Source organism: Diceros bicornis, chromosome 39, assembly GCF_020826845.1.
Source record: "Diceros bicornis minor isolate mBicDic1 chromosome 39, mDicBic1.mat.cur, whole genome shotgun sequence".
Lineage (NCBI taxonomy): Eukaryota > Metazoa > Chordata > Mammalia > Perissodactyla > Rhinocerotidae > Diceros > Diceros bicornis.
Genome location: NC_080778.1, coordinates 28,256,461 through 28,270,371, shown reverse-complemented (window position 1 = coordinate 28,270,371; position 13,911 = coordinate 28,256,461). Strand labels below are relative to the sequence as shown.

The following is a 13,911-nucleotide window of genomic DNA, read 5'->3' as shown; positions in this document are numbered from 1 at the left end:
TTTTACTAATATACGCCTTGAAGAAGGTCTTTTTACATTGATGTAATTAGGAATTCTATTAGCTTCATTTACTTGTAATTCCAGCTCCTTTGAAAGGTTTTGGAAGTTCTCAACAATTATTTCTTTGAACAAGCTCTCCGCTCCTTTCTCCCTCCCTTCTCCCTCTAAAATACCTATAATTCTTATGTTGTTTTTCCTAATTGAGTTGGATATTTCTCTGAGAATTTTGTCATTTCTTTCTAGTCTTAGTTCTCTCTCCTCCATCTGAAACATTTCTATATTTCTGTCCTCTAAGTTGCTAATTCTGTCCTCCATTAAATGAGCTCTGTTATTTACAGACTCCAGACTTTTCTTTATCTCATTCATTGTGTTTTTCATCTCCAACATTTCTGAATGGTTTTTCTTTATAGTTTCAATCTCTTCTGTGAAGAATTTCCTCTGTTCATTAATTTTTTCCTGATTTTATTGAACTGTCTTTCTGAGTTTTCTTGCAACTCATTGAGTTTTGTTATAATAGCTATTTTGAATTCTCTATCATTTAGGTGCAAATTTCTGTGCCTTCAAGATTGTTTTCTGGGTGTTTGTCTTTTTCCCTCTGGTCTGGAGTATTAGCATACCTCTCCATATTATTTTATGGGGTGGATTTGTGCCTTCACATAGTGATAGTATCTGGTCACAGATACCACCTGCCACCACTGGGGGAGAAGGGGGGAGGAACTGTGTATTCTGAGCCCACTGGGATCCCTGGCAGCTGTGCCTATCTGAGCCTGGGCCACTCCTTGTGACCACAGCGGCACTGTGGGCTCTCCCACTGAATGGGAAAGTGATAATGCAAGGGCTCAGGGCTGCTGCCACCTGCTCTCACAGTCCCACTGAGGTGTGATCCCACCTTTGAGGTCACAGTGGTACTACAGGAGTTCGTGGCACCCAGGAAGTCATTCGCCCAGGTGTGCAGATCCACTGCCGCCTCTTCCTGGGTCACACTTGCCATTGTGCTTGGTGGATGGTGCCTCCCAACTCAGTCCAAGCCTGGGCCACTCCCTGGGACCACAGCAGCACTGTGGGCTCTCCCACCTGACAGGAAGGTGATCACATGGGGGCTCAGGGCTGCCATCATCAGTTCCTGCAGCCATACCAAGGAGCGCTCCCACCCTCAGCACTGCAGTGATACTATGGGGCTCTAGCTGGGACAGCAGTCACATGCATGCACGGGGCTGCTGGGGCCCGGGAAGTGCTCACCTATCTCCATCTCCCTGTGGGTAGTCCATCCACCTTCAGATGTATAGCTGTGCGGGTCTCTCAGGCATCCTGTTGTGCTGTGTGGGTATCCTCTGCTGATCAATGAATGTCCATTTAGTTGTAGTTCGAAGGGGGAGAGATAAAGGGAACAGCTCACTCCGCCATGTTGTTGACGTCCTTGTACAATTTTTTCTATGTGGCTCCAATATTTGTTCCAGTCTCTCTTTTTCCTGGAAGGGACAATGTTGAATAGCACTCACCTCAGATGCTACCATTAGAAAAAATCTTCTTTCCACTGCTCATATCACAGTTCTTGGTTCATTCTCTTATCATCTTAAGAGAGCCAAAAGAAACTATGACTTTCAGGGACTTTCTACATACAGCACAATTGTAGATAAAACAGGAATGGGACATGCCTTTGCTACAGCATTATTTCCTACTTATGAGGTAATTGATCTTGAAAAGGCCATTTGTAACCTCTCCCTTGTGATGGCTTCAACCTTCAATGCCACCCCACAAGCTACTGAATATCAATAGAGTCAAACAAACAGTCAGCCAGAAGTTGTCCTTCAAAATCAAAACGCTCTTTACATGCTAACTGCTCTACAAGGGGGCATTTGTGCACTTCTGGGAGAAGAATGTTGCTTTTACATAAATGAGTCTGGTCACATAAAACGAGAGCTAAAGGTAATATAAATATAATATAATATAAATATTATAATATAAATCTCCTCAATAACATAGGTGATACTGCTGGCCTCCTAGACCACTTTGACCTGTTGGCTGGTTACCCTCGGGGCTCAGAGCCATTTTGAGATCAGGGTTCTAGGCCTTACTAATGATTATTATTCTTATTTGCTCAATTTTTGTCACCTTTAAACTGCTAATGATTTGTGTTTCACAATGCCATATGTCTGTCCCTACTTCTAGAGTGATGATTGCTCAATGACTTGAGATGATCGACCAATCTTGCAATTGTGGGCATATAAAGGACCTGATTCTTTTTCCAGATAAAGACTATGCCTAAGACTCATTTCCTGAGCACGTCCTTATTGCTCAGACGTGGTTAAGGCCTCTGAGCCTTTTGGGAGGCTTTTCCCAAAAGTGCAGACTGATTAGGTTTCGGTTTGTGACCTGGGCCAGGCCGCTGGGGAGGTCTCCGTTTTGTGGGTCCTGGTATAGGAATTAGCTTTATCATAACTGATTAAATTTCATTGTCAAAGTTTGATAAAGTTGACTATCATAACTTTGATTAACTTCATAATTTTATCTTGGATATATTTATCATAACTTTGAATGAACTATTTTCTTTGTTCTAATAGTACTTATATTTTAAAAGAAAACTCTGAACTCCTATCTAAAGTAAAAGATACATGGAAATAGTTTTTCTTGTTGTCACCTTTTCTCTCATCCCCAAACCAGATGTGGGTAAAATTTTAATATCTTTTAAAAATCACCAGGTAAAAAACACTAACTGTTTCTTTGGTTGTTAAATATGACTGGTTGTACTTTACATTCTCCTCCATTGCCTTACCGCACTGTCCATCTTTGCCAGATCCCACTCACTTTGTTTCCCATGCAATCTCTGTCTGCATATGTACAAGAATTTCTAAAAATAGGAACGCTTGCAAACCAGGCCTTTCTACCATTGTGGTTTTTCAAATGTATTTTTTCCATCAATGAATGGGAAAACAAACTTAATATAGGTTATGGAAATGCAATTCTACCTTAATAAAAGCAAGGAGAGAATGTATATTTTTAACAGATGGGGTTTACTGTGCATAATCTGCTGCCTCTTCTGTGTGTCCCTTAATGATGTAGCGAGGAAATACACAAATGCAAACTAGTCCACGGCAGGATTATACCAAAATTTATTTAACCAGCCTTCTACTTGTGTAGATTTAGGATGTTTCCAGCTATTGCTTTTACTAAAAGTCCTGTGTCTGTACCTACATCTTTCCAAACTGGTGTAGTATATTTGCAGAATTAATTGCTAGAGATAGAATTCCTGAGGGAACGAGTGCTTTTTTAATTTCAAAATTGACCAAATATTCTATAATGTGAATCCTCAGCTTGGCAGAGTATCGAGGCCCTTTAGTTGGCAGGAGTAAAAACTAGGTCTGGAGGTTATTTTGGCAATATGGAAAAAAAGAAAAGCCCTAAAAATGTCCAAGCTTAACCTACAGAACTGTAAGATAATAAATTTGCATTGTTTTAAGCCACTAAGTTTGTGGTATTTGTGGCAGCACCAATAGAAAACTCTACAAACATTCTCAAAGGTGCCCAGACAACAGAAATGGACAAAAGCTGTTCTAAATTTCAAAAGGTAGATTTTGCAAAACTTGTACCTGAAAACAATCCTGGATAAGAGTCTAGAAATTGCTTTTAAGGGCCTATTTGGAGAACTCTGGCAGAAAAACAGTGCTCATCAGGATGGTAAGTCAATTACTAAATTTTCCATGCAGGAGTGTTCTTTTTTCTTTTTTTAAATAATAAACAGTCCACATTTACAGAGAATTTGTCCTGTGACAGGTACTGTGCTAGCACTTTAAACACATCTACTCCCTACCTTTCACACTGTGAGGTACAGACTCTTCAGCGTTTTCCAGCCCCGGAAGCAGGAAGACAGAGAGTCTGGGCAACAGCTGCTGCCAGAATCCAACCCAAGGCAGCCAGCTCAGAGGCAGCTCCCACCACCGCAGGGGGAATCTTTGTTTTATCTTTTCTCTCATTGCAAGTGGTAAAATTTATTTTACATATTTAAGGTAAAGTTTAAATAAGGAAGGTCATGTGCTTGAGTGGAAAAACAATGTTAAATGACCTGATAAAGAAGATGTGGTATAGATATACATTGGAATACTACTTAGCTGCAAAAAAGATGAAATCTTGCTATTTGAGACAACACAGATGGAACTTGCGGGTATTATGCTAAGTGAAATAAGTCAGATGGAGAAAGACAAATACTGTATGATTTCACTCATACGTGGAAGATTAAGCAAAAAAACAATAAACAAACATGTAGACATGGAGAACAGATTGGTGATTACCAGATGGGGAGGGGGCTGGGGAGCGAAAAGGGTAAAGGGGGACACTTGTGCAGTAATGGATGAAAACTAGACTTTGGATGGTGAAAATACACAAAAGCTATGTATGGTACTTCACAATGACAGCTTGTCATTTAAAGATAAAATTTGTTCCAAGCATGAAGCCAACATTCTAATTCAAGTGTAAGCAGCACTTTATTTTTTTATTTTTATTTTTTTTTTTGGTTAGGAAGATTGGCCCTGTGCTAACATCTGTTGCCAGTCTTCCTCTTTTTGCTTAAGGAAGATTGTCCCTGAGCTAACATCTCTGCCAATCTTCCTCTATCTTGTATGTGGGGCACCACCACAACACGGCTTCACGAGTGGTGTGTAGGTCTGCGCCGGGATCTGAACCCACAAACGCCAGGAAGCCAAAGCAGAGTGTGTGAAGTTAACCACTGTGCCACTGGGCCGGCCCCTTAAGCAGCACTTTACATTTGACAAAAGTTTTAAATGAAGGCACTCAAGATCTTTCAGCCCAGTTTCTTAGTTTTATAAGCAAAAAGAAAAGAAAAGAAAACTCAGAGGCCAAGTGACTCACTGCAAGCTAGTGAAAGAGTCAGGATCCAGGATTCAGGTTGTGGACCTTGTTCATCCACTCAGGCACATGGTGTTCATTGTTTTAATTAGTGTTATAAACGGCAAATATGAGAATACAACGTGCCTCAACTCCAAGCAACGTGACGACCTATCATGATCTGTTTGCAGAGAAAATGGAGGGGATCTGGCTGGGTAAGGACACCTGGGTGGATTCATAACCTCATAATCACAACCAAAGGGTTCAAATTAATGAATTTATATCAACCTTGGGGTAGGTTGATATCGATATTAACTTTAATGAAGTGCTTCCAGGCTCTCTCCTTGTCCTTCTCATGGTCCACATTTTAAATCGATTTTTTGGATGAAGACAAAAGGCAAGTTTGTCAGTTTACAGATGATACAAAGCCAGGTGAGATAAGAGACCGTTAGACGAGAGAATCAAGATCTAAATCTTCATGATGTGATAGCTCAGTGGGCTGAGAGAAGACCAATAGGCAACAGTTACAGAGCCTGTACCATGTGCTTGTCATCATTGTGCCTGGTGCTTCAAACACTTTATGTCCCTTCATCCTCACCATCCTCATCTCACCATCCTCATCCACACCACACCATGGGAAGTAAGGTTATGCAATTGTTTCTATGTTATAGTTGAGTGATCTGGTGTTTCAACAGGGTAGGTGGCTTGCCCCAAGTTTACGCAGCCAGTAGGTGTTGGCCCTGGTGCTGCTGTTGGCGCTCTTAACTGTGCTGTATTTACCAGACTGAGTTGCATGAGAGAATTAATGGTAGTTTTTAAATATTTAAAGGACTGTCACTTGGGAGAAGGTATAGATTGCTCTGAGAAATGCCAAGAAAATAAACTAGAACAAGTACTTGGAAGCTACAGAGCAAATTATAACTGAATATTTTAAAAAATGCTCTAATGAATAGTTAGAGCTGCCCAAGATGGAACGGCTTTGATGTGTGAAGTACTGCATTCCCAACCACTGTAACACGGGGATGGTAATAGCACATGCTGTGTAAGGTTGTCAAGAGCAGATAAGTCAATGTTTGTGCAGAACTCAGAACAGTTCTTGGCAGTCCTAGCAATGAACTTTTTACAAGGGTTTCTTCAATTTGAAATAAAAATTAATAGAAGTGTTCAAGCAAACTCTGGGCATTGCCATAGCCAGTGTAGAAGTCCACTTTTCAGGACTTTCCCCACTCCCTACCACTCCCTTTCTCTCACTCCATCCTCCATGGCTGAACGAAGGCAGTGCCCACAGCCATGTTTGTACCTCATGAGTTCTGCACCTCAGTAACTGGACCTGGGGGGACAGAGGACCAAGCTGGACTCATCAGAATCTCTGAGAGTCTCTGAGAGTCTCTGATCCCAGTTTCTGTGCGTTGCTGGAATTGAGGTGAGGTAAACTCAGGCTCTGCACATGGAGGGCAGAAAACTCTAGACTCTGAGAGAAGCACAAATCATGTGTGCAGAGAGAGGTGGAGATCCAAGACCACCTGGTCCCATCGGAGAAGCAGCAACTGGGAGACCAGCTGCCCTGGTTGCTGAGGGCTCTCTCCCCTCGGGTCATGGCCCTTCTTAAGGCCCAGCTGCCCTTCCTTTAGGCCCAGCTGCCCTTCCTGCCCTGCCTGTAAGATGTCTCACATGTTTAAGCACAGTGGCCCTTCTTCCCCAGGCCAATTTGAAGTGGGTTTCTGAGAAAATGCTGGAGCCCAGAGGTAACTGAGCAGGGGGTGGAGGCTGAGGTAGCTCTCTTTAAGGTCTAATGCCTTCCCTGTGTGGATATGAGTCTGTGTGTGTATTTGAAAATTTGATGGATGGATTGATTGATTGATTGATTTCTGGTGGACTTCCTGTCTAGAAAGTGAGTGACTGCCATAGGATTTCCCACCATCCTCCTTTCCCGTTCCTCCCCTCAGTGCAGGAGGCCCCTCCCCCATTAACCAATGATCCAGTCGCCCTGGACTGCTAGATGGTCCCCAAACCTCTATGCATCATTGTGCTTCCAGGCCTTCTCTTCTTCCTCTGTTTTAGTTATTTTTTAACCAGCTCAAATGTCACTTCTTACGAAGCCTTCACCACCTTCCCAGACAGAACTAAGCACCTCCAATTCTGTCATCCTCAAAAAGGTCTACCCACAGTAAACATGTCACCCTATATGGTGATCAGATGGACACTTGCTATCTCCCTCAGTAGAAACATGAGCTCCAAGAGGACAGGGCACAACCCCTGTTCATCTTTATCTCCCAGGATCTGATGGACAGGTTGTCACATAATGAGTCAGTAAGTATGTGGGGGGACATGGACTACCTGGGAAAGTAGGTGTGAGGAATGTATATGTATTCTTAGGTTTGAGAGGGCTTTTGGTTTTTTCTTTGTTTTAGAACCACCATTAAAGGCCCTGGACACCTACCAGTATTCATCCATCTGATTAATTGTATGGATCATCCTATGGAGCTTCCTCTGCTCAGTCCTAATTGGCATCATCGTCATGAAACGTAGCAGGATATCAAGTACCAGGGAAGGTGAGAAGCAGGCTGGCCTCTGGCTCTTGGGGAGGACATAGTCTGGTAAGGACCTGGCAGAGGTGAGCCACAGGTCTCACCCAAGCCCTTGTCCACTGATCCATCTCTACACAGAAATGATGCATTTTCTTAGTCTTCAGCCCCCACCCCACAGCAGCCACATGAAACCATGTAAGTGAATGTGTTTGGCAAACTCTGAAATCATATATAATTGTTAGTTAACATTATATTATATTATCCTACATGATTATTTTTCATATAAATAATTATTTTAATAACTAGTAGTTAAAAGGTTTGATGATACATTTCGAAGCCATTTTTGTCACAAGTGAAAGTTTCTGCTCATAACAAGCCTACTTAAGCTCTCTGAGGCCTCAGGCAAAAAGGAATCCTTATGTTGCTTCCAGGGCATCTTAAAGTGGCTGCAGTTGTATGGGGTAACTCGCTCATACGTGGAAGAACCTCCAGCCTACAGTGGTACAGCCCAGACATAGCCTTTAGGGCTAAGAAACCATTTTTTTCAGCCTTAAAATCACTCAAATACGCATCCTCAACAATTGTAATTTCTCCTTTTCATGGAGCGTCAAAAAATATTGGGCTATTTTTTTTCATTTCTTTTCTATTTTTACCTTCTGGTTCTACTTCCTACTCTGTTCGGGACCTGAAAGCAATGGGTTCCTAAACGTCAGCTCTGGAAATAAAAAAAAAAATAGGAGAAAAGACTGCTATTTTGCTATGCAGTTATTTATTCTTCTCCACCTAAAAAATATAGACATCTAACAATATACAATTCACAATGTTCAAGCATCCAATCAAAAATTTTCTGGACATACTAAAAAGCAAGAAAATATATTCCATAATCAGGAGAAAAATGAGTCGACAGAAACTGACTCAGAAATAAACAAGATACAGAAGCTGCTCACTGGCAGCTGGGTTGGACATTTTATATACTTACGATGTCATTTAAAACACTAATCCTCTAGATCTACAGGATCTAAGCTGAAGGCCTCTCCACATGCTACAGAGATAACTCACCAGGTACCTATAATTCGCTGTGCTCAGATTTCTAGTTATGGTTGTGGAAGACGAGTGAATGTGACTACCAATTTTTGTCTTTTTCAGCAGCACTGCCCGCCTTGTGCTACTCAAATACTTCTCGGGAACCCAGTGTGGAAACAATTAGGGACCTATGAGGTAAAGGACTGGAGACAGGGTCTGGTGGTGTCCTAGTTGAGCATGTCCCTTCTCTGGGGCTGGCCCGGAGGTCACAAGGATTGGTGGAAGGCTCCCTTCCCCCCAAGTGCCCGTATCCCTTTGAGCTGACACCCCGAGCAGGTCTGGCTAGTTAATAACACCCGGTGGGCCTAGACATAAACCCTGCCCTAAGCCGGAGGGCCGCGGGCACAGAGTCACGCTCAAGGCGGCACGCACGGAACCCCGCTCTCCCTCGGCCCTCCTCGGGCTGCTCTCCTGCCTGGGAGGAGCCTACGGGAGGGGCGTTGTGGGAGGGGTCAACCGGAGCAAGGGGGGCGGAGGGGCCGGCCTGGGCGGGGCTCCACGCGTCCCCGCCCCCGCGGCGGCCACTGTTCGCTCCCCTGGTGCTGATCCGCCCTGAGGCCGCCTGGTCACCACCGAGCGCGCCACGGGGCCGGGCAGAGAGGCGCGGGCGCGCCGGGAAGCCTCTGGAAGGGCCCGAGGCAGGGCCGGCTATGCCTCCCGCTGCAGCGGTTCCCGCCGGCGCCCGCGCGCCCGCGGCCTGGGAGGCGCAGCCGGGCCCCGGGGGGGCCGCGCTGTGAGCGCCCCGGTCTAGGCCGCCGCGGCCGCGCAGGACACAGGCCGCGCTCGCCGCCTTCCTCGCGCGCGCGGCCCCGCCTCGGCTCGCTCCGCACCGCCGGCCGCCATGGCCTCGGCCGCCCGGGAGGGCGCGGGCTCGGGGCGCGGGCGGCACCGGGCGCTTCGCGGGCTGCTGCTGCTCTGCCTCTGGCTGCCGAGCGGCCGCGCGGCCGGCCCGCCCTCCCCGCCGCTGTCCGCGCTGCGCGCCCAGCTCTCGGACGTGGAGCAGCTGCTGGAGGAGTTCCGGCGGCAGCTGCAGCAGGAGCGGCCGCAGGAGGAGCTGGAGCTGGAGCTGCGCGCCGGCGGCCGCCCCCCGGAGGGCTGCCCGGGCCCGGGCGGCGGCGGCTACAGCGCCAGGCCGAACGCCATCATCCGCACCCGGGACTCCCTGGCGGCCGGCGCCAGCTTCCTGAGGGCGCCCGCGGCCGTGCGCGACTGGCGGCAGTGCGTGGCGGCCTGCTGCGCCGAGCCGCGCTGCTCCGTGGCCGTGGTGGAGCTGCCCCGGCGGCCCGCGGCCCCGGCCGCCGCGCTGGGCTGCTACCTCTTCAACTGCACGGCGCGCGGCCGCAGCGTCTGCACCTTCGCGCTGCACCGCGGCTACAGCAGCTACAGCCTCAGCCGCGCCCCGGACGGCGGGCACGGGGGCCTGGAGGCCGGCGCCGCGGCCACCGCCCCGGCCTCGCCTCGCCTGGGTAAGCGCGCCCCTGAGGGCTGGCCGGGCCCCGGCCCCGCGCTGGAGGACTGCTGTCCTTCCGCCGGTTGGGTGGCTGCACGGGGGAGACCGCCTAGGCAGCACCGCGGGGCCCTCTCAGCCAAGTTGGAAGTGAAAAACACCCTCCTTCCAAGTTATCTTAGGTGCGGGCATCCAGAAGAGTGGCTCTGATTTCTCAGTCGAGGGGTGATTTCTGAAAAATCCCAGTGGATCGGGCAGGAACAGGCATGGTGGGCTGCTTCTGGCATTTTTCTAGGCTTGGGGATAGAGGCTGATCTGAGAGGATTCATAGAAATTCGATTTAAAGGAGAAACGCTCAGAGCCAAAAAATAAAAATTTATTTTGGTTCCAGATTTTTGTAAGATGTGGTTTGTGTCAAGCAATTGCAAGAGCAAAATCTAATTAGATCCCCGATTGCTCATAACACAGCCTTGCGTCTTAGCTTGACTCATGACTCATAATTCCACCTCTGGTTACTTTCATCAGATAAAAATGGGAAGGAAAACGTCGGATATTTTTGAAGTGGATCCAATTGATTCCCGTGGATTATTGTTCCCTTTTAGAAACAGTGAAAAGAAGGAACTTGATTTTAGTTGAAGATAAGAAAGTGTAAGGCACGTGTCTTTTTAAAAAGAACTAAAAACGATGCTTTTAATGCGATGGTTTTACTTGCTGCACATGCTCAGAATGAGAATCCGGACACTTATAGGAGGCTCAAAAAAACTGTAGCAGTTGGAGATTAAGGTCACTGAGGGACTAAAACCTTGACTGGGCCCACTTGTGCTGAGCTCAGTGTGTGTGATCGCTCTCTGTTGCTGTTTGATGTATAATAACAGAGAGTGACATCATAGCAAGATTAGAGGGGGTAGCCTCAGCCACCTGGGAAATCTGGATTCTCCGTGACCTGCGGGTCCAATGAGAAGGGCCTGGAAATCTGTGTCCACAATGGCCTGGCCCCCTAACCCCCTCCACCCAAGAGGAGGCTTAGAACCCTCATTGGGGTGCAGACATCCAAAGGTTGCCCTGTGACTGCTCAGCCCGAGGTTTTCTCCCTGAAAGGGGAGCAGGAGGCACTTTCACTTGGACGCCCACCAGCATCCCCAAGCCCACCCCATGGCTGTCACAAACACATCCTTTCTGTCTGCCAAATAGGGACCCAAAAATCACAGCAGCAAAGAAACAAAGTCCCCTTCTCTTGTTCTCACCACGTCTGGAAAAACCGACATTGCAAAAGGAAGTTTTCTTATAAACCAGAGGAAACCAAAAGGAAGATTAACAAGGAAAGAATATGCCCATGGAAATTTTTAAAAATCTTTAAAAAGTTTAATTTACTAATAGAAGTTTCTGAGTCATTTTTTTCTTCTACTTTCTTCTTCGCCCTTCGTTTTCCTAGGGGGCGTTTGTCTAGGAATTCGGTTTTGTAGATGGTCAGGGGTGAAAGTAGGTGACCGCTGGGGTTGGTCCTCGTTCTGGAAAAATACTGCCCTGCTGGCACTTCTTCAGACCCCCAGCAACGGGGAACATGGAAGGGTGCAGCTCAGGCCTGGAGGCGCCCTCCTCCTGCTCTGCAGGTGGGGCAAAGGTTGTCCTGTTCAACTGCCCTGTGTTTTCCCTGCCCAGATGCTTAACCCATTGCAGTTCTTTATACTTCTGAGACTACTAAGTTTTTCCTTCTTGATTTTTTTTTCTGAGTTTTGTGAGCATGTGGAGTTCGAGGCTAAAGGAGCATGAAAATGGTTTAGAAAAGCTCTTGCAGAGAATGTGTTAGGGGTCCATTTGAGGTAAATAAAAAGGTGATGAAGAAATAGGGAAGGGACAGGTGGGATGGGATAACGAAATTTATAGCAGAAACCATCAGCCGTGTTTATTGCCAACGTGTATTGAGTTTGGTGCAGGGCGCTGTTATAAGCTCCTTACACACAGGAACTCCCTCTCTCCTCACAACACCCAGAGATCTAGGTTCTATCATAATCCCTGGTGTACTCCCAGGCTTGGCAAGAGAAAGTAACTTGCCAGAGAGTCTCACAGCAAGGGAGTTGTGGAGCGGGGGGCTGTGTCAGGGGAGTTGTGGAGCTGTGTCAGGGGAGTTGTGGAGCTGTGTCAGGGGATTGTGGAGCTGTGTCAGGAGAGTGTGGAGCTGTGTCAGGGGAGTGGGGGGCTGTGCTAGGGGAGTGGGGGGCTGTGCTAGGGGAGCTGTGGAGCTGTGTCAGGGGAGTGGGGGGCTGTGCTAGGGGAGTGGGGGGCTGTGCTAGGGGAGTGGGGAGCTGTGTCAGGGGAGTGGGGAGCTGTGCTAGAGGAGTGGGGAGCTGTGTCAGGAGAGTGGGGAGCTGTGTCAGGAGAGTGGGGAGCTGTGTCAGGGGAGTTGTGGAGCTGTGCCAGGAGAGTTGAGCTGTGTCAGGAGAGGTGTGGAGCTGTGTCGGGGGAGTGTGGAGCTGTGCTAGGGGAGTGTGGAGCTGTGTCAGGGGAGCGTGGAGCTGTGCTAGGGGAGTTGTGGAGCTGTGTCGGGGGAGTTGTGGAGCTGTGTCGGAGGACTTGTGGAGCTATGTCGGGGGAGTTGTGGAGCTGTGTCAGGGGAGTTGTGGAGCTGTGTTCCAGACCAGCTCAAATGCTTTCTCCAGCAGCACCAGGCAGCCTGGAAGCAGAGAAGCGGACAACTGGGTTTCCCACAGTGGGACTGACCAGCTGACTCTGTCGGGGGTGGTAGGAGAATGCAGGGATGAGTGGAGGATGCTGGAGAGAGGTGTGTTGAAATGACTGACTCTGCCTGCAGTGGTGTACAAAGAGCAGGGTAGGGGCTTGAGGTCCTGAGACCTGGGTTTGAGAGCCAGCTCCTCCACATATGGGTCCTTTCTTATCTCCTGGGACTTGAGTGTTTACCTTGCCTTCCAGCCCAGGCCGTCGTGAGGATCAAGGGTGGACATGCTTTGTGAGTTATAAAGGTGGCACACATGTCCATGATGTCATTACAGGATCCTGGTTGGGTCGTGTGACTGACTGAAGGGGATGGGGACTGGGTGTCCCTATAAAAGTAAAGAGCAGCAGGAGGGAGGGAGCAGAGTGGGTAGGACCCCAGAGGAGCTCGAGAATATCATCTCCAAGGACTCAAGGACCAGAACCTTGATGTTGTTTCCATTGCATATTCAGCTTGAAAACCAGGCTCTCTGGGAAGTCCTTGTGTAATTTGGGAAGTCAGGCTCCCCTCTGTGTCAGGGAAAATCAATGCTGTTAGGCAGCGCTCTGCTCTCCCCTCTACAAGCCCACACACCGCCACCCCAGCCTCTCCCTCATCTCCTCCAAGCACAGAGAAAGGAGTTGACCTCATGTTCAGGGTTAATCCCTCCACATGTGCCCGACCAATCTCCTTCTCCGAGGACCTTTCTTTCTCATATTTTCAACCTCTCCCTTTTGTGTTGTAAATAAACATCACAAAAGAATGGCAAACAATTGGGGCCGGCCCGGTGGCGCAAGCGGTTAAGTGCGCGCGCTCCGCTGCGGCGGCCTGGGGTTCGCTGGTTCGGATCCCGGGCGCGCACCGACGCACTGCTTGGCAAGCCATGCTGTGGCGGCGTCCCATATAAAGTGGAGGAAGATGGGCACAGATGTTAGCCCAGGGCCGTCTTCCTCAGCAAAAAAAAAAAAAGAGGAGGATTGGCGGATGTTAGCACAGGGCTGATCTCCTCACAAAAAAAAAAAAAAAAAAAAAAAAAAGAATGGCAAACAATTATATTTCATAAATAATATTGGGATAACTGGTGGGAATGTTGGGGAAAATACGTTTAGACCTGCAGCTCTGACCACACACAGATAAATTCCAGATGGGTTAAAGAATTAAATATTTTTTAAAAAATTAAGCCATAGGTTACTCCATTCATAGGAAGGCTCAAAGAAAATAAAGTTACTATTACATATCTGGAGGGAAGATAACTTTCTAATCAATTACAGCGATCACAAAGAGAAAAGATGGATTATATACAT

General features: G+C 47.6%; 1 protein-coding gene across 3 annotated transcripts in view; it reads left to right on the top strand.

Annotated features, from left to right (window-relative positions):
- The first annotated feature begins 9,122 nt into the window (after positions 1–9,122).
- The window catches only part of LRP11 (LDL receptor related protein 11), a 42,989-nt gene continuing 38,200 nt past the window's right edge, over positions 9,123–13,911 (top strand). For all 3 annotated transcript variants that reach the window (XM_058534278.1, XM_058534279.1, XM_058534277.1), the window contains exon 1: positions 9,123–9,916. In XM_058534278.1, the coding sequence (XP_058390261.1) occupies positions 9,292–9,916 (625 nt within the window). In that variant the 5' untranslated portion in view covers positions 9,123–9,291. The remainder of the gene's footprint in view (positions 9,917–13,911) is intronic.